This window comes from Haliotis rubra, unplaced genomic scaffold (genome assembly GCF_003918875.1).
Source record: "Haliotis rubra isolate DU_JTF1 unplaced genomic scaffold, ASM391887v1 Scf744, whole genome shotgun sequence".
In the NCBI taxonomy this organism is placed as follows: Eukaryota; Metazoa; Mollusca; class Gastropoda; order Lepetellida; family Haliotidae; genus Haliotis; species Haliotis rubra.
In genome coordinates, this window is record NW_025767462.1 from 341,650 (window position 1) to 363,417 (window position 21,768).

The window sequence follows — 21,768 nt, forward strand, 5'->3', positions numbered from 1 at the left end:
CTTATTCTGGTTATAGATGGAAATTACATACCGCACCAAAGTGTGCAAAAGATGTTAAGCATCTTTTTCTTTTAGCTCCAATACTGATGTACATACATCGAAGATAATTTGAAAAGATGGCAGCAACATATTGGCTGTCTAGCAGCAAGGTGGAAAGGTTAACACAGCCTGCGGTCCTCACACAGAAACATAGTATTGAATCGTGACAGCGATATTTAAGATTTACATTGACAATTACCATGTCTTGTCTGCAGAGGGGCATCCTTCCACAAGCAGAAGTTCAATTCGTCCGTTTGTCTTCAAACCGCCTTCCTATATTTATTTAGATGCATAGATTCAGAGTGAAAAAACACTCTTCTCAAGAATGTTTGCCAAGAGGGATGATTTTTCCTTCTTATGTAATCTACATTCTAGCGGTTCTAGTATTTGGTGTCCACATCTCAGAACATTCTGAGGTATAATGACGCAATCAATTTTGAAGGTTCATACATGCACACCAATAAAAACAACCAGATAAGCATTAAACATGTATTCTGGGTGAAATATAGAGGACATCTTTGACGCATGTCACAAACCAATTTCTTCAATTTTCTATTTAGACTTGCACCGTGTGGTCTCGTGTGAGTTGAGTTGAATAATTGATATGCCGTTTCATGTATTGGGACATGTGCCACCGAGGAGTGGACAGTGATTGGTGAACACAAGTTTATAATATAATGCGTGGTGGAGTTATGGGCAACAGGCTCTGTTGCTTTAGTAGAATTTCTTATGACTATGGAAAGGCTTCTGTCACTTTTATTGAATTTCTGACATTTACACATATACATGCATAGATGCAACACTTCAGCCACGTGCCCTGTGTCTGATTCTGGACACGTGGAAACCCGATGCAAAATGTTTCGGTTGTCGTTTTTCATTGACTAGCCTTTACATTTGTTCAAGAAGGGTGAGACCAGTCGGGCAGGATACGCTCAACGTTTCGTGCACATCTGGCATCATCACTATTTAGTATGATCCCTAAACACATGTTCATGATATATACACAAAGGAAAAAGTTTCGCAGCGCGCGATATCTTAGAGGTAGGTAACAGAACATATTCAAACACCAGTTTAACTTTCTGACTGAATTACTCTAAAGAAAATATTAAATACCAAATGTAAACGAGAAAAGAGGAACGAAACTCCACGATAATCCGTTGTCCATATGCAGTGTTTCTGCACGAGCTCGGTCATTAGTCATGAACAAAGCGACCAGTGGACCCTTCACAATGACCTCAAATTCCAGGGACATCGAGCTGGACACCGAGCTGATCATGCTGTTGTGTGCTCTGGGAATAACAACGGACGTCTGGCTCTATAACCGGCCGACTTGTTCGATTTCGGAGCCGTTAGGAGGACAAACGACGATGTGGAAACCACTCTGTTCTAAACACACTACTTGACATAAACGGATGAAGTCTTGTGATTCTGAAACGCGTCGTATCCTCCGAAGCAGTTGTCGCTCAAGGCGACCTGGGCACTGACGGACACCGACGGTCCGGCAGATGGTTGACAACGAGTGTCCCCTTTCATAACACTCAATAATATACCAGGATTCCACATACCAATAACTGCCGTCGCTGACCAGTTATTGGTTCAGGAGGACCATATTCCATGCTCCATCTAAGGTTGTTACTGTGACAGTACGACATCAGACTGCCTGGTATTCTGACGAGATTCGGGACGCTAAAAAACATCGCCGCAAGCTCGAGAGGCAAATGAGAAAGACTGGTCTGACAATACATCGGCAGTTGCATTCACATCAACGTGACTGCATCAATAAACTCGTAAGTGAAGCAAAGACATCTCATATCAAACAAGCCATTGGTGAAGCAAAATCGCAGAAGGACATGTACAGGGTCTGCAACACCTTGCTTTTCAAGAAGAAGAAGAATCATCTGCCTTCACACGGTTCACCTGCAAAACTGGCGGAGAGTTTCAATGCATATTTTAATGATAAAATTATCACCATCAGATCTTCACTTGAAATTGCTGTTAAACATGCCCCTCACAGTGGTTCCAGCGCCAATGAATCTCAGATTGTGATACAACCTCTCACAACATTTAACCTAACAAGTGAGGATGAAATATCCAAAGTTATTCTTAAGTCGCCCACAAAATCCTGTTCCTTGGACCACTCCCCACTTGGCTGCTGAAAACCTGCATGGCTCAGGTAGTGCCAGTTATTACCCGGATTGTGAATCAGTCTCTGTCAATGGGTGTCTTTCCTTCGGAATTGAAGCACGCTCTCATCACTCCTTTACTGAAAAAGCCTAACTTGGATCCAGACAATCTAAAACATTACCGCCCAGTATCCAATCTGCCATTCTTGTCCAAGGTCATCGAAAGAGTTGTCGCATCAAGGCTCAGCGATCACATGGAACATAACAACTTGGGTGAAGCAGTGCAATCTGCCTACAAGCGCAGACATAGCACTGAATCGGCGCTTTTTACGAGTTCAGAATGACTTACTAAATGTTGTGGATTCACAGGGTGCTGCAATACTGGTTTTACTAGATCAATCTGCTGCGTTTGACACTATTGATCATTCCATACTGCTTCTATTACTGGAATCAAGGATTGGAATCAGCAGCACAGCTTTGGACTGGTTTGAATCCTTTCTTTCTGGCCGCTACCAGTCAGTGACAATAGATGGATGTAAATCACAAAGGCATAAACTTAGATACGGAGTTCCCCCAAGGCTCGGTCCTGGGACCTGTCTTGTTTACTGTATATACACTGCCTGTAGGGGACATTGCAAGACGGCATAACCTATCGTTTCACCTTTATGCAGACGACACACAGTTGTACCTAGGCTTCAAGCCTCTGCAAATATCATCTGCTGAGTCGACATTTGCATTAATGAGTAAAGCTATCGACGACATAAGATGTTGGATGTCTACCAACTATCTGAAGTTGAACAATGACAAGACAGAACTTTTGATCCTGAGGCCAAGGTCTCTATCAGGGAAAATGGATTTCCCAACCTTAAAGATAGGAGACAGCACAATATCACCAAGTGATCAAGCTCGAAACCTCGGAGTTATCTTTGACTCCTCCCTGAGTATGGATCGGCATGCAGACACTGTCTGTAAATCCGCCTTTTTTCCATCTGAGAAACATCAGCCAAATCAAGCACTTCATTGACAGATCAGCTATCCAGTCATTAGTCCAAGCACTGGTTATCTCACGATTGGACTATTGCAACTCCCTGATGTTTGGCATATCGGAGCAAACTCTCAACAAACTCACCAGAGTTCAAAATGCAGCAGCAAGACTCATCACTGGTGCAGGCAAATATGAACACATAACACCAACATTACGTACACTGCATTGGCTGCCAATCAGACAAAGAATTGTCTTCAAGGTGTTGGTGTTTGTGCACAAGGCCCTTCACAACCAAGCTCCAGAATACCTGACTGAACTAGTGTCATGGTATCAGCCATCACGAACCCTGAGATCAGCCTCTTTAAAACAAGCAGTAGTGCCCTCTACCCGCAGAGCGAGTTATGGCGATAGAGCTTTCGCCAAAGCAGGTCCTCTGTTATGGAACCAACTACCTGAAAACTTGAAAAACTTGTCAGACATAATTCCATTCAAAAAAGAACTAAAAAACAGTTCTTTTCCACAGAGCATTCGACCAAGCGCCTTAGAGCAAACCTTGGATTCGGGCGCTATACAAATTTTAACATTATTATATTCGCTTATCAACGAAGCAAGCAATTGATTTTCCAAGTTATCGAGCTGACAGAACACTTTACTGAAACTTGATATTTGCTACATGTCCGGAATGCGTATTGCACAAAATGCATGCCTTTGATCGTGGCACGTACTTATCTAATATCTTTGTAAGGTGAGCCCGAATTATCAAAATAATTATGATATGAAGATACACGGCTATACGGGGGTTACAATGATGCGATACTTTTTGCCATGTGTATAGATGAAATTGTGAAATCGACTCTGCTGTTAGCAAAAAAATATAATTACTTATGGATATGGAAAGGGTTCGGTCGCATTTATCTATTCATATATGTCTGATCACATCAACACTTCCATAGTGACAATCACAACCAAGCAACGGATTGTCTGTCACAGACAATATATTGGTCCAAATTTCTCTACTATACGCAAAAGGCTGAGTCATGGGAACTGCCAGAGATTTCTTATCACCTCTCTGAATCCTCAGTCCCATTGTCATTACCGAAAAATCCCATTTACCGTTACGACACCACACTACATAACACACTAATATCCTGATCTACTTTCCTCTAGGAGAGATTATATAATGTGTGACTCTACCCAGGCAGTAGTACATCCATCCGCATTCAATGTGACCTCTCCGGGTCCTCGAGTATGTCAAATTGCTACCACAAGCTCACGTGAAATTGGTTTTGAAGAGATGAAGCAGTTTCGTATCAACCTTAATGCTCTTTTAAGTATGAGACTAGCAACATACCATGAAATCAAATTGGGTCGTACAGGCAAGTAAGATTCATTGAATTATTCTGCCCTGTGTAATCTCTTTAACAAAGCTCGTCTCACGGCAGAGACGCTGCATGCTGTTGACATTTACAGTAATTTCCGTCAGCCATGCAGGATGTAACACATTTCATACTTCCAGCGTGACGGTGGCTTGAAGATGTCGACACAGGGTGCCGGGGCTAGAGAAGCTTTTATATGAGATATATTTCTCATTAAAGGGGAATGTGATTGAACTCCGGTTTGTAATCCCAGATTTCCTTTACAAGACATCGCTGACTCTGATGTGGCACGCGTTTCCTAAGAGTCGGGGCAATACAGACCTAATACATTAATGACTTCATCTCTAAGTAATAATAAAAAATCAAAACCGCAAAGTGAACTACAGAAGCATTTGCCCAAAAGACGTATTTGTTGTAACCATGGTTTTATATACAAAGATAATGGAAATTTAGAGAAGGTGAAGTATGTTTTACGCCGCTAAATCACTCTTCTACGATAAGGATAGAGTGAGTTGAGTTTTACGCCGCACTCAGCAATATTCCAGCTATATGGCGGCCCTACGATAAGGATACCACCTCCGTGGCGTAGTGGTTAGAGTATCCGCCCAGGGAGCGGAAAGTCGCGGGTTCGATCTCCGGCCGCGTTATACCAAAAGACGTCAAAATATGGGGCTTGTTGATCCCTGTCTGGCGCTCGGCATTAAAGGGTACAACAAGGACTGGTCGGCTCGGAGCCAGTATAAAGTGTCTGAGTGGGGTAATCATGCTTAACTGCGGCATGGTATCTCAGTGAGCTAGCTTGGGCTAGTACAAGCAGCCATACATACATTAAGACACTATAAACACTCCATGTGTCACTCCATGTGAGAAAGACTGACCATCAGGTTAAAACACTACCTTATCTTGCTGCTCCCGCCAGATGATGTTAATCTTCTATTTTGGATCTAAATACACAAATAATTTTACAGTGCACATTTAACAACACGAAACTTCCAGGAAAAAATCATCCAGACTGTGCAAGAAGATACCTTGTCTAAGATGTGATGGATGTCTTTAAAATGAATTGTCCATAAAGATCCACATGAGGATCCAGAGGGGAGGGGGGGATCCAGAGGGGAGGGGGGAGGATGCAGGGGATGCACAACCCCCAATACATACATACATTTGTATAGCGCCGATATCCAGTACAACTGCTCAAAGGCGCTATAAATGACTTTAAGCAACCCATACTGGTCGCAAGGGGCGACTAAATGGATGGGGTGGCCAGACGGTCACATCGTATTCCACTCGCATAGACCGATGCTCATAAAGCCAGTCTCTGAATGTTTTACAAACCGCTGTCACGTCATGTAAGAAATTGAGTGAATTTCTATAATCCGAATAACGAACAGGTTACTACAAGCCGAAATGTGAGGGATAATATTCCCCATCTGCATTTCGACATCTGTCTGAAATCTGAAAAAAACACCAAAACATTCATTTTATTCTGTCCTTGGCCCTAACAAGGATCACGACATCGTCTTGTAAAAAAACCCTAAAACTATAATGGATGCTGTCTACTTTTCACAATGTTTTCAGCACACGGAGAATTAAACTGGCAACGTAGTATTGGCCATTATCCCCTTCTTAACACTCTGATATGTCGATTATCGATCTCGCCTCTGTAATGGTTCTTCTTACCAGCTAATTTAAACTTATCGCAGTGATTGATTGATAGACTGTAATGAATTTCCAACTGATGCGTGAAAATAATTTGTTAGAATGTTGATCGCGACAATAACCTGGAGTTATCGCCCCGCTAGTTCAACCGTTTATGGCTAGGTGCGCTGAGGAAGCTATTTACGCTTTCTGGCTATGTCTCGTCCATTCAGTGAGACGAAGGGACCTTGTGAAACGGATATTCAATTTTCAGACCCGTCTTTTCGAGTTGATTTGTTAAGTACATTAGGCGTCGTTACTGCCAGCGGAACACGATACAGACAGATGACCAACGAAGAGGACGCGAACATGCATAGCTTGGTTAATTATGCAAAACTGAGTAGGGGTCTTCAGGTTTTGACTTCAAGATTATTGCACTGATAAAGCGATATGCAAGCATGTTTGTACGTGTGTCTGCCTGTGTGATTGCCTGCGTGTGCGGGGATGGTATCATGGTACCTTGCGGGAGTTTAACATGGGTACACAATTCAGACAATGATATTGATTCCGATTTGGCCAGTCCTTGTTTTGGTCCTTAAATCCCGAGTGGAAGGCTGGTAACTTTAAACGCTGTTAAGTATGACACGGATATGTGCTCGAGACGCTGTCTTGGGGTCTGGGGGATAACGGTGTATTAATACCGGTTTGCAAGTTGATATAAGCGACTTAAATATTTCAATAATTATAAAACTACAAGCGACGAACACCTTTCAATGTCCACAAGGAATCTATACTACACGCAGAGTCGATTATGGGATTTGATCAAGGTCGGAGCATGTTATTATAAATCACAACTGAATGAAACTTTGTTGACACCAGATGTTTGTGTCAAGTCACGTCCAAGACGTGGGTTCGATTGCCCATGTGGTTAGCCCACTTCTGGTGTCCTGCGCCGTGAATTTTCTGGGGTGAGTGCGTTTAGTTTTACGCCGCACTCAGCAATATTCCAGCTATATGTCGGCGGTCTGTAAATAATCGAGTCTGGACAAGGCAATCCAGTAATCAACAGCATGAGCATCGATCTACGCAATTGGGAACCGATGACATGTGTCAACCAAGTCAGCAAGCTTAAACACCTGATCCAGTTAATCGCCTCTTACGACAAGCAATGGTTACTGAAGATCAATTCTAACTCGGATCTTCACATGTCAAATTTGCTGGAATATCGCTGACTGCAGCATTAAACCGTACAAAGTACTAAAAAGGTGAACATACCCTACTCAACCTCATCAGTGGGTCCCATCATAAACTGATGCAAAGGCTAGTCAATAGTGTATACATGGTACAAGTCAAAGAAAGGAATTGGATCCCATGCCGCGGATGTATCAATCCAGACAATGTCCTCCACATTTTCTTTAAAAGACCATTGAGGCATTGAATGTTATAAATCGGATCAAACATTTTCCAGTGTCAGATATAACGCTCTTTCAAGTCTCCGTAGAAAGATCAGGATGAACTGTACTTAAGAAATTGAAGGTTGGAGTTGCAGGAATATTTATTTTCGTCATCATTCGTATTTTATGTGTTACGGATTCAGTTTAATTAGCATACATATAATTACAAACTCAGTTCGCTGCTGACACTTCGACAAAAATATGCAGCAAGTTCGTTATATCGGTCTGTTCGTCATAGGCCTCTTCGTCATGAAAGTAGTGTACTGCTTGTAACATATGCTGTTTACTTTCTATTCATATGATGACTGGTAAATCAGTAGATTACAATACCTGAAATAAGAAGGTATGGATGATCAAACATGCATTGATCAAACAGATCAAAATATGAAAGTTCTGTTGAATCCGTTCCCAGATTTACCTCTTTTCATTTCGCAAATCCAACAGAATTTCAGTTCTACAAGCATAAATCCATATGAGCACGGAGAGGAGTTGTTGTCCATTGGGATACCTACTTATTATCTAAAGTCCCAAATCTTTCACATGTTATCTCAAGTGTTATCCGTCAGGAAGTCGAACATTCTACACATTGTTTTCTCAGTTAATTTCAGATGACTTTGATTTCGTTTGATACACGGTCCTGAATCTTTCAACGCACCGTGGATCAAACTTTGAAGTTTTTCATTACGTTTGGTGCAGTGGTGTGAAAAGTTGAAACAAGAAATGTTTTGACAGAAGTGAACTCAACTCGGACCGTTATTGAGACTGTGAAAATCCAAACAAATCCTTTGATTTTCGGAGAATCGAGTTGCATGAATTCCCTACTCTCGATTACTTTCTGGGAGCACTAGAATCTCCCTCCTTGATAGCACGGAGGATCATTTATAATCTGTGAGACAGTGATTTGGTAGTACTATTGCTGGACCTAGTAATAAGTCTTTCCTTCTCCTGACTATGAATCTGAAACAAGACAGAAATGGACAAATAACTTCCGATGTTAAAAGTAATTAACTCCAAACGTTGTCACAATCAGTGGTTTTGGTAGATGTCTCTTTCAGTTAACATGCTCTCCTTAAATGTGACATTAATTAGTATATAGTTAATTTATAACTTCTCTGAACTAACACTTTCAACTGCGGAAGATGTGACGTGCGAATTTGACCAAAAGAAAACCGAAAATGATATTAATGTTATCATTGTTTTCGTACCAATGGATATATCATGTTCATTATGTTCCACGATATTCATACATTTCTTCGCATTGAATGTAATGTTCGTAATTTTCCTCCCAATCAATGTTATCATGTTCTTAGTTTTCTTCCCTATCAATGCTAGCATGTTCATAATGTTCCTCCCAATGAATGTGATCATATATTGGTTTCCTCCCAATCAATGCTATCATATTCATAGTTTTCTTCCCAATCAATGCCAAAATGTTTATAATTTTCCTCCCAATCAATGTGATCATACATAGGTCTCCTCCCATCATATTCATAGTTTTCTTCCAAATCAATGCCAAAATGTTTATAATTTTCCTCCCAATCAATGTGATCATACATAGGTCTCCTCCCATCATATTCATAGTTTTCTTCCCAATCAATGCCAAAATGTTTATAATTTTCCTCCCAATCAATGTGGTCATAGATAGCTCTCCTCCCATCATATTCATAGTTTTCTTCCAAATCAATGCCAAAATGTTTATAATTTTCCTCCCAATCAATGTGATCATACATAGGTCTCCTCCCATCATATTCATGTTTTCCCCCAATCAATGTGATCATACATAGGTCTCCTTCCATCATATTCATGTTTTCCCCCAATCAATGTGATCATATATAGGTCCCCTCCCATCATATTCATGTTTTCTTCCCAATCAACGTTGTCATATTAATTTTTCTGCCACTTAATATCTTATCATGTTCATAATCTCCACCCACCCACCCCTCCAGTCAGTGTTGTCATATATAGTTTTCTTCTCAATAAATGTTATCATATTTCCTATGTGACAATGTATCATAATATCGTCTCCTCACCAGGCATTCCTGCTATTATCACCGTCACCTGGGCTGTGGTAACTCATTATTTCAACGGAGACAAATGCTGGAACGCATCCTCGAATTCTCCCTTCATCTTCATCATATTTGCTCCAATCCTTCTGGCTCTGGTGGTAAGTAAGCAATTATTGTCCTTTCACCTGCTTCATTGCGAGACCCGTGAAGATTTAGAATTATTATTATTATAGGATAGATCCGGGTTAGAATTGGTCTTCAGCAACCCATGCTTGTCGTTAGAGGCGACTAACGGGATCGGGTGGTCAGGTTCGCTGACTTGGTTGACACATGTCATCGTTTCCCAATTGCGTAGATCGATGCTCATGCTGTTGATCACTGGATTGTCTGGTCCAGGATCGATTATTTACAGACCGCCGCCATATAGCTGGACTACTACTGAATGCGGCGTGAAACCAAACAAATAAATCGTCAGTGTGATGTTTATTAGTAATGAAAGTATTCATTACACAATTTTCCTTTCCGTATACGATTCACATAACGTGTTCCTTCACTGCCCACTCGGCTCACTACATTCCCGTTGTCATTTCGGCCAGTGGAACTAAATCGGAACTAGATTCACTAGTTTCACTCGTTCAAGTGGCTATTGCGTCACACAAAACAGTCTGGCGGGAGTCGTAAACCAAAATAAACGGTATACCTTCTACTATATGTTTAACCATTCAACACAAGTGATATTTTCGCTACGCTGACCGTCATGTTGTGATACTGTCAGGGAATCGGTCAATGCTGCCAGAGATATTCTGCAGATAACAAAATGAACAAAGTGAATGTGTTTGATACATAGCAATCTTCCTGCCGGAAGTCTCAGAAATAATCTGGTCTCTCAAGTTCGCTTTCTACTGTTCGTTCTGTCTTTCGTTCGTTATACAATCAATTAATTTTCGCATCAACCATTTCATTGTTACTCCATCATACTTTTCAACTTTCAGCATATTTCCGTCAGCTATCATAATATTAAAGTCAACGTAATACTCATGAGTAGTGTTGTATTTGTCTACGCCTTTCTGTAATTTGCTATCGTGCCTACAACTCGATTCCGTCACGAACATAGATCGACTTATTGAAGCGCTACACGCAATGATTGTGAAATTATATAGCCTTAATTAACCCATTTTGTATTCGTACTTTTCCAAAGATATTCCAAACCTTTTAAATTCAATTTGACCTTATTTAAACTTCAAACAAATACTCAGAAAGAGGAAATTACAGCTTCATGATCATCAACATTGGAAGCTTCAAGATGACAAACAAATATCCTCGTGAGCACGCTTGGAATGTGTTATAGTTAATTGACTTCGAATCTATTAGGAATAGCAGCATGTGATAATACAATGAATAAACACATATATTTGCTCATTTTAGGAGAAGCAGTTAGTACAAAATAATGCTTCATCATGTCACTAAAGCAATCGGAATGAACACCGCGAACACCTGGTGTCATCACTGTTTCATAGTGATTCATAAACATATACTGTGTCATCGTATAACATGGCGACAATCACCGGATTGTCTGGTCCAGACTCGATTTGTTTACAAACAACAACAGCTGTGATACTGCTGAAACAAATATATGCTCATGATATAGTCACAATTGTACAATGGACTTTCTTATGCAAGTGGAAAGGGTTTTGTCACTTTTATTGACTGCGTTTAAGGTCGCTTGAACAGTCAGTATTCCTGTTAGATCACCGTGAAAGGAAAGCCTGTCTTAGACGAATGTAGCATTCAAGCTGTTATCACAGGACCCTGGCACTGAAATCTCAACTGCTGAGTATGAGCCGTGACCACTTCGAAGGGGTTTTTTTGTTGGTTTGTCTAGGTTTTTGCTTGTATTGCTGTTTTATGCCGCACTCAGCAATGTTCCAGTTATATGATGCCGGTCTGTCAGGAATCGAGTCTGGACCAGTCAATCCAGACATTGATCCCATGAGCATTGATCGACGCCAGCATCAACCATGTCACACACATTACCGTTAGCCTCCACTTCCGACAAGCGAGGGTTGCTGAAAACCAAGCATCGTATAATAGGAGGCGGGCTGAAGGAAACAGTGTTCATGAAGATGATATATATTTTATTGTTTGGGTTTCTTTTGTCTGTGTTTTTCAGGCCTCAAAATCTTGTTAATTCTGAGAATTCTCAGAACTGTCATCAGAAACCTTGTAATTTAATTATTAGTTTCTCCTCAAAATATTTCAAAGACACTTGAGACAAATTACTGTGTTTTTTCATGTGAAGAACAAACAGATTGAGGGGAAATAAAAATGTTGAAAGTTTGTACAGTTTAAAATGCTTCTCGGTTTACATTTCAGATTAATCTTGCTTTCCTCATCAACATTATTCGAGTGTTGATAACAAAGTTACGAGCGCACAACACGATAGAATCCAGACGGATAAGGTGAGTCTTCATTATGTTTGTTTATTTGTTTGTTGTTGTTTTGTGTGTTTGATTGTTTGCAGCATTAGTAATACACATTCCAGCCATTTGATACTCGAGTCTGGTCTAGACAAACCGCGGGTTGATATCATGAGCAACGTCTTGCTCACATGGCAATGAACGTACGACATCATCAAAGTCACAAGGATAAGCAACCGGATCAATTGTGTCTCTTTACACAGTCGAGGCTACGGGAACCCGTTAAAAACCGTGATACAGAACACATACTATCACATGATATAAGTGTCATATGATTCTGCTAAGCTTACCCCGGAATAGACTTCATAACGTAATGCATAACAGCGTTCAACGTGACTTCATAACCCAACGTCTGGAGAAATGGCAAATGAGAGGTACACAACCTTTCCCAAGTGTCGTCGAGATAAAATATCCCAACTCGACACAAACTTAAACTTACTTAATTCACTTTTATCTACGAATCTTGATACATTTGGTCTCGGAAGACACCAGAATGTGATTCTGTTCATTATGGTATATATAACACAATTTGTAGAGCGCTTAATATGCTCAGTGGGAGTAAGGACAAATTATGCGCAAAGCGCTGACTTGATTATATTATCCCCGTTAACCCAAGATGCGTATGAAGACCTAGAAAGTTAACAGTCATAAGACTATCTTTTCCCGCCGGGTACCCATTCACGGCTGGGTGAACAGAGACAGTTTTGAGCAGACTTAGCCTAAGGTGTGACAACATGTGTTACATTGCTTCGTTGTGGGACAGGACTGAAGTTCAAGGAACTCCCAGGAGTCAAGCTGCCAAACGCGGTCACCTATGGACTCTTCGTGACCAACGTTGCTTAACTTCAACTGATTTTTCCCATGCAGATCCGGGTTAGAATCGATCTTTAGTAACCCATGCTTGTCGTAGGAGGCGACTAACGGGATCGGGTGGTCAGGCTCGCTGACTTGGTTGACACATGTCATCGTATCCCAATTGCGTAGATTGATGTTCATGCTGTTGATCCCTGGATTGTCTGGTCCAGATCCGATTATTTACAGACCGCCGCCATATAGCTGCAATATTGCTGAGTGCAATTGTTAAAATTAAACTCACTCACTCACTCACTCACTCAACTGATTTTTGACCAGGGCTCTTTGCACTCGAGCACAATCCACAACCACCTTAAACCCTTCTTCCAACTTTAACTATTTGTAAACAATAATAATCTGTTTCTTGAGTATAAATAGTAAACCTACAGCTCCTGTGGCAGAGCGATTACTGATGTCACCTGAATAACGATGTCACATTGAAACTGATGTCAACTTGAATAACGATAACGTCACATCGGCCATATCGGGACTAATGACGTCAAAGTATTCAAAACTGTTCTGCTGATACAGAGGAAAGATATTTCTAGGATGTATCGCTTGATCTCACCCTATATCGATATCCCTTATGTAAACCAGTTATAGATGCTAACATTTAATCATATAAACCATAAGCTTGCACAGGCCGACCAGGGGAGTTAAACGGTCTTTGTTGCTACCTTGCTCCCAGCGGGAAGTTGAAAAGTCGAACCATTGTTATTTAAAAAACCCGTAGGTCAATATTTCCATAAATGTCATATGCTACTTGATATATACAAGGCATGTTTGCGGCAAATAGATCAATAGAACACGCTATAGGTTACGTATGAGTTATACAATCTTGACATTTCCACATTTATTGGAACCCGTCTCAAGTGAAAGAACTAAACCTAAGTGAAATACGATTGACATGATTGAGTGAAATGAGTGCCCGCATGTCACTCAAAGCATGTTTGATCTGTAGAAACAGAGCATTGATTGGTATCCGCTAGGATCATTGATTACTGAAATACATTGACAAATCCAGCATCAAATCGATAGTAGCCAGTGATCTGTTTATCACGAGAGGAAGGAAATCCCTCCAAAACAGAGGAAAGCACTCTGTTGTCAAATAAGGGTGTTTTCGCAAGTCTTCTTAATTGAACGAGCCTTGCCACGAGGTTGCCAATGTAGGAGGTAAAACCAGTGTTGATAAAACCTGCAATTTGACGTTTCCTAATCTTTCATAAGAGTATTAGAGTGTGTGGAAGCGCCATGCTGAATGCTGGCCATTTGCTTTTTGGATAAATTCATTAAGACATTCAGAGAAGCCATCTATATGCACGGTTAATGATGGCTTGAAAAGTCAATGATCACATCAACGTGGTAAAACCTCGCACTCTTTGTGTTTCACCATGAACGAAAAAAATAAATAATTGGAAATACATTTTTAAGGATTTTATATTTCAGATTGACGTTGTAGGTTTATTTAAGTAATGCATTCTGCAACGTGAATACGCAGAGTAATTTGTTGAAGAAGGTATAAAAATGTGTAAGAAAATTCAGAGGTTCCAAAAGGAAGCTGCGTAGGAAATGGGAAGCACTTGTGAACATGTCTTCTTTGGGGGTTTAGTAACGTGTTAATTATTTTGTTATTCGTGAGTGTAAATATAGGCGACGTAATTCTTTCCATAACCATAAAAAGTATCCGCCTAAAGCATAGTTGATAGCTCAGTTCCGACTTAATCATGGGCTTGCGTTTTTTAAGCACTGTTAAAGACCATTGATACCAGGTGTTCGCGAAGCTTAATTATCTTGCACTCACTTGGCTTGGAAGGCCCGATGAACTAAAAAGGTGTCAACTAAAAAGGTGTAAACGAAAAGTTGTACATACGTCTTTTTGTGTGTATGTCTTTATTCATTTTTTAAACGTAGTTCGGACTGCTCAAAACTTCTTAACCATGCATAGACGCTTTGAGTACCCATGCATGGTTCAGCTATGAGAGCTGGCTATTGGTTCTGGTCCAAGCACGTGCATGATGCACGCGCAACAACCCCCCAGAACGCGTCACCAGTGGAAACAAGCATAATTCGAAATTATTCTGAAATGTAGTCCTAATTATTGTTCAGCTCAAGGGGAGTATCTGATGGCGAATCAAGGTGAATGGTAGGTATGTCAATGAACTGTTGGTCCTCATGCTGGTTGCCATTCGATTGTGAGTGAGTGTGTGAGGTGGGTTTAGCGTCGCTTTCTACAATAATGCAGCAATGTCATGTCGGGTGACGTCAGAAATGGGTTTCACACATAGTGCCACTATTGGCGTGACAGGCACACTACTAGGCTAACCCACAGCCCATTTCAGCTGTGAACAGACTGGCACAGAAACATCGGCAAAGCAATGAGGTGAAGGGCAGTCCGAACTCTATACGGCGTCGAGTGACGTCAGTACACGGAGATCTTGACCCCTTCCGCTTGGTTGGGCGACGGCTCTTTGCCATAAGCACCTGTCTTAAGGAGAACCCATGTTTGAGAGAATCGTCATCCATCACATTGAGTTTGGGCTCAAGCGGGGTGATGAGGTATCGTATGCTATCAGATTTCCATCACAAGCTTGTTGTTTGACGAGACGTTAGTGATTGGTTTGGATGTTGTTTAACGCCGCACACAGCAATATGGCGGCGTTCTGTAAATAATCGAGTCTGGACCAGACAATCGAGCGATCAACAGCATGAGCATCGATGTACGCAATTGGGATATGTGTCATGTGTCAACCAAGTCAGCGAGGGTGACCACCCGATCCCGTTAGTAGCCTTTTACAAGCATGGGTTGTTGAAGACCAATTCTAACCCGCATCTGAAACGTGAGGTCAAGGAAGATCCAATGGTCGAACGATACTTGTTGCGTATCACATATAGGCGGACAAAACTAGATGGAGAACCTCTCGGCTTCAAACCCGGATCCGATCAATGTACCACATATTGATATTCACCCTCTGGCTACAACGCCCTTCTATATGGACGAAAGAACGAGAGTATGACATTCTTGACAGTTACCGGAATTCCTTCTGAAGAAAGCCATCACGGCCACCTTTGCGTGGTATGAGACCAGATCAGAAAACTGCAGGAACACATCTTTGGCATCTTGGGGCGTGAGATTCAGGAGCCAATCTCCAGGAACTGTCACAGGCGCGGCACCCTTCATGACAAAACATAATCCAGTAGCTCATCATACGTCTTACCAGAGGCATGAGGAGGAGGCTTGAGGAGGTCAACTGGACACGTGTCGTCTATACACATTATTGACCATGCTGTCACTGGAAGTCATGTTCGGACTGTCAATGTCACGTGTGACAACCGATCAGCCACATTTGGGGCATCCCGACAGCTCCATACTTAAATCATGTCACAATTTTATCAATAATGTGCACAGTGAAATATCCACCTAAATTATTAATACACCTTTCGACAATATTTCGAGAAATAATTGCTCTTCCTAGAAATAGCACACGTTCTGGTTGGATGCTATAGACAAGTCAAGCATAAATCTTGTAACTTCTCTTCAAAATAGCTGTTAACGATTAATTATATTATGTGTATGGATTCGAAAACAGCAATATGTAATCACGTAAGGTTTATGCGTTATATATAGTACATGCTGTGTAAATTAAAAGAATATGTCATATAGTAAGCAACCCATGCCATGTGTGCGTTTGAATCTGCGCGTTTATGTTTGGATGTGTGTGTGTGTGAGCGTGTGTGTGTGTGTGTGTGTGTGTGTGTGTGTGTGTGTGTGTGTGTGTGTGTGTGCGCGCTGCACACCATGTGTGACGAGAGCCTCTAATGAATGACATCTGGACCAGACAATTCAGTGATTGATAACACGAACAAATGATCACCCGATCAACGGCCACCGGAGCCATTAAGTCGCCATATTTTTAAGACATGCTTGGCAAGGGTCCACTTCTAAGTTGGAATCTTCATTGGTTTACGCTCGTAAATTCCACTTTCTTTGAGAGTAATCTAAAATAACACCCAATTCCTTTATTCATGAAAGAAATCTGAGGAAGTGCTCAAGGTGGTTTATAGAACCGGACAAATGCAAATCGAAACGGCTTGCAGAAAGGCCTGTATGTACAGACCTAACTTTCTCTCAGTCACTTTTCTACTTTTTGATGGTCTTAATCTCATTAGCGCCTCTAGCAGTTATCCACAAAATAATTCTGAAAACCCCGAAATCATCAAATACCAGTTTGAGAAGGGTTTTAAGACATGTATAGCTTTTTAAATTTATCACGAAATATCAGCTTGACTGTCTCTTTGTGTTATTTTCACTTCATTTAACACATAATTGCAAAACTGGACCTCAAACAATGAACTCATTAAGTGAGTAAATATATAATGCTTCACTTACCAAACATCAATGTCTAATCAATATGACGACAAAATAAACAGTACGCCCTCGGACTCCGATACAACATAAGCAAACATTGGCACGTCATGGCCACACGATTGTCCTTCACAAGACAAGCATGTACTTCTGGTGATTCTGCCCGGACTGTTCATTGGATATATACAGAACATAGAATCATATCATATCAAAATTTCAAATTTGATTAACTATCAGAAAACATTCCGAGCATTACTGGGCCTTCTGTTAATAAAAGCATACCAACTGTGTGACAAGAATATGTATATGAATAGCTAGATCATAAACAATCCAAAACCAAAACTCGGTCTATAACCAAATTAAAGTAATCAGTGGTAAAACTCCACTTCCGGATTGTACAATTTCCACGATATGGCCCTCAAACAATGATCACGTGTTTGTTGTGTCTCAAAGAGCGATCAAAACACTTGTTCGTGGCCATCAGAAAATGACCATAACATGTGTGTATTCAAGTAGTGGTCATTACACGTATTTATATCCACCTAGTTGTGATCCCAACACGTGATTATGATCATCAAGCAGCGGTCATTACACGTATTTATATCCACCTAGTTGTGATCCCAACACGTGATTATGATCATCAAGCAGTGGTCATTACACGTATTTATATCCACCTAGTTGTGATCCCAACACGTGATTATGATCATCAAGCAGTGGTCATTACACGTGTCTATATCCACCGAGTTGTGATCCCAAAACGTCATTATGATCATCAAGCAGTGGGAATTACACGTATTTATATCCACCGACTTGTGATCCCAACCCGTCATTATGATGTAATCCGTATTTATAACCGACGTGATCCCAACCCGTGAATATGATCATCCAACAATGATCATAACACGTATGCATGACCATCAATCAGTGGTCACCAACACTGGTTCGTGATTTCGAATTCAGTTATGTTAACATACCAAGACAATGGTCCAAACCCATTTCGAACCTTGAGGGAACCAAGTATGAAACAGACCACTCGATGTCTTGTTTTGAAGCCAACTAAGATGGTTCACCAGCTGCTGTAGAATGTGACACATCAACCAACACGGCTCTCTCAATTTCCAAAAGTCAGCTTTCCCTTTCCATGTACAGAACTAATCCAGCAGCACGACCCTTTGAATCTACTTTTCCCATCTTTTGAGGTACAATCGAGCTTGCAAGATTTCTAACAAGATTTCAAAGAGAATCATACGACCCTTGCTGAAAAGGCGCAAAAGCGGACCGATGAATTGCAATCTAACTCGAAAACGAATAAACATAACATACTCAATGAAACGCTGATCATAATCAAAACATCATACCCACTCTGTGAGGTTTCTGCAGAGTTTTTGTCCTAAAAATAAAAAAGTTGTTTCAAAAACTATCATTAAAATATTGACGCAGTTCACTGTTTGTTACGAGGGAGGAGTGCACAGAAAGGGACAGCCAGGTGTTTAAAGAAGCACGTGCACAAGTGCCGACAAAGTTATTGATTCATTAACCTGTGCTGTGCCGTCTCCATCCGTTCTCGAACACCTGGCTGTCCCTTTCTCTGCACTCCTCCCTCGTAACAAATAGTGAATATGGCAGATATTTGGAGTACACACCACAGGTAAAAATGATGTCTGATTGATTTCCCTGTTTTGACTTTCGCCATATGATCCCATGAGTTTTGTTTTGCTTTTTTGCTTTTTCTCTTTTGTTGTTGTTTGTTTTGTTTTTCTCCTGTGCAAAACCGAATTGCTTTTGCATGTGTTTGTGAAGATGGAACCTATAATGCTGAATAAGCTCACCTTTTGGTGAACACCTGACATTAACACTATTTGATGGTGATACACAAACACAAGCTCAAGAAACAATCGAAATCGTACAATGGATCCTACTTTTAGCAGGGATTTATTATGAATATGGAAAGGGTTTTGAAAGATTTTTTTTTAATTTATTTTATTTTTCATGAAACCAAAGTTTTTGAAAAAGTTTTGAAAGATTTATTGAGGCCTTGAATGTTGTACCTTTGATCAAACAACTTTTGAGATGTGTCGTTTGACGTACAATATATCATGTCGAAGTACCCGGTGTTCTAATTGAAACGTGTATTTTCTTTCAGAAAAGCCATCAAAGCGACGGTAGTACTGTTTCCTCTGTTGGGGATCACCAACTGTTTGTTTCTGGCTAAACCGTCAGATGACAAGAGTGTGTTAATGGCGGTCTACAGGGTGACAAACGCCATTCTACCAGCATGTCAGGTACGTTTTGGAGATTTTCATTAATATAGTCTCCCGAAAAAGAAATGCATATGTGTATTTTCGCAACTAGGTGAATGTCTACCACTTCGAGACCGATCTTGCGTAGAATCGGTTTGTTGATATCGGCCCCATAAAACGACTGATAGTACTCTGGTGAACACTGAGGTGACGTGCAACGGCAGATTGAGACTCCCCAGCCTCCAGACGTCCAGTGGCAATGTCCCTGCTCACGATTCCTCAGAACTGCACGTGCATATTGCAAACCACGTTTGTCATGGCATTTTAATGCAAGTTGACACTTCGAAAGTAACTGTGCAGTATACTTTTCGAAGATGCGCTTTTACGCTGTACATTCGTTTCATTACTCAAACTAGGATTATAATGCGAGTGTCTGTTTCACTGATGTATACAACACCAGGACCATTGAACACAGAGCGGTCTTTGCTCTGCGGTGTATTTCAGGTTACGCTTGTGTTAGTCGTCACAATGAGACCGTCCACATTGCGGACGTTGTACGTTACAACGTGCTACTGTACATAATAGTTAGTGAATTTAGTTTGACGCCGCACTCAGCAATGTTTCAGCTATATGGAGGCGGTCTGTGAATAATCGGATCTGGACCATACAATCCAGTGATCAACAGCATTAACATCAATCTACGCAATTGGGATACGATGACATGTGTCAACCAAGTCAGCGAGCCTGACCACCCGATCCCGTAAATCGCCTCTTACTACAAGCGTTCTAACCCGGATCTTCACTGGTCTGTACGTAATAGACTGGCGATTACGACTATAAGTCTATATAAGGTATAGGAGTAACGGTCACCTTAGTGTTATGTAGAACGACACCCAGGCCCTCAAAGCAAGTGATCGCCATCTTAAGCTGCCTATATTATTAAGACCGGCTTACCATAGTCGCAGCACTTATGTCGGATTGCCAATTGCGTAGATCGATGCTCATGCTTTTGTTCACAGGATTGTCTGGTCAATATTCCAGCAATATCACGGCGGGGGACACCAGAAATATGTCGAACGGACGCTTTAACCATTAGACTACCCCACCGTCCCCCTTCTATCCAGATATTAGCTGCGGGACTTTGGATTATTACAATATGATAAGAATAATGTTTGAGATAGAAATTAAATGTTTTCCGGAGAATGCAGTGACAAGTTAGACTCATGTTGTGTATTGTTCAAATTTGTTATACGATGTTTATACATAACGAAACGATGATATACTGGATGTGTCTCAAATTAACGGAGTTTTGTTTTTTGCAGGGAATCTTTGTCACAGTTTTATACTGCTTTATGAATACGGAGGTAAGAATATGTCTACTGCAAACACACGTGCTCCCAGAATGTGATTAGTATTGGAGCCAATCTCTGGATTGTCTGTGATTTTGTGAAATTATATATTTTGTGAAATTATATATTTTGCCTGAAAAGCGTAAAATCTTATATATTTACTCCACCTGATTGACCTTGATTGACACCTGAAACATAAATATTTAGAATAATGTGTTAATTATTTTAACAAATGCATTTGAAACAGCTCCTTCATTTATATTGTGTTCACTACCAATCTGCCTTTAACGCCCAGTGCATCTGTTACTAGCGGTAGCGTTTCATGTCCTGACCCCTCTGTTCCAGGTTCAGAGTGTCATAAGGAAGAAGTGGAACCGATTTCGGATCAACAGAGCAATGAATTCCAGAACAAGGCGGCGAAGTTCAAGGACCTCATCCTTCTTCCTGTCCCAAAGCGAGGTAGTCTTCATGGTTTCGTTTCGGAAGAAAAAAGTCTGGAGTAAGCGGTCACGCCCTCGCCCCTGTGATTACACAATTCCAGAAATAGACAACAGCATGCAATGCACGTGTTTATGCGATGACAAGGACTGTCAGGGGTGTACGGGAGACCCACATTTTGATTAACAAAATCAACTCAAACATAAAGGCTGTCTGGCGCATGTGGGACAATCGTTTTTTGTAGAGTATTATGTTTCTTATTTTCACAAAGCCCGGATCGTGGTAGCAGGTGCCCTTGTTGCCTTTGAGGTGCTTATCAAAGGAGAAGATCCTTTTGTTCATCTGTTGTAAAAGTAGTTCCGGACCTGCGCAGTATCCTCTCCTGCTTCGTAGGCGGTAACCATGGTGAGTGCGTACAGCAATGTCAG

At 41.0% G+C, this 21,768-nt stretch overlaps 1 protein-coding gene across 1 annotated transcript in view; it reads left to right on the plus strand.

Moving 5' to 3' along the window:
- Window positions 1–21,536, plus strand: part of LOC124259960 (corticotropin-releasing factor receptor 1-like) — a 40,674-nt gene extending 19,138 nt beyond the window's left edge. Inside the window, exons 7-11 of the mRNA XM_046694182.1 lie at window positions 9,649–9,779; window positions 11,995–12,080; window positions 19,457–19,595; window positions 20,876–20,917; window positions 21,248–21,536. Of these exons, the coding sequence (XP_046550138.1) occupies window positions 9,649–9,779; window positions 11,995–12,080; window positions 19,457–19,595; window positions 20,876–20,917; window positions 21,248–21,526 (677 nt within the window). The 3' untranslated portion in view covers window positions 21,527–21,536. The remainder of the gene's footprint in view (window positions 1–9,648; window positions 9,780–11,994; window positions 12,081–19,456; window positions 19,596–20,875; window positions 20,918–21,247) is intronic.
- The last annotated feature ends 232 nt before the right edge of the window (window positions 21,537–21,768 follow it).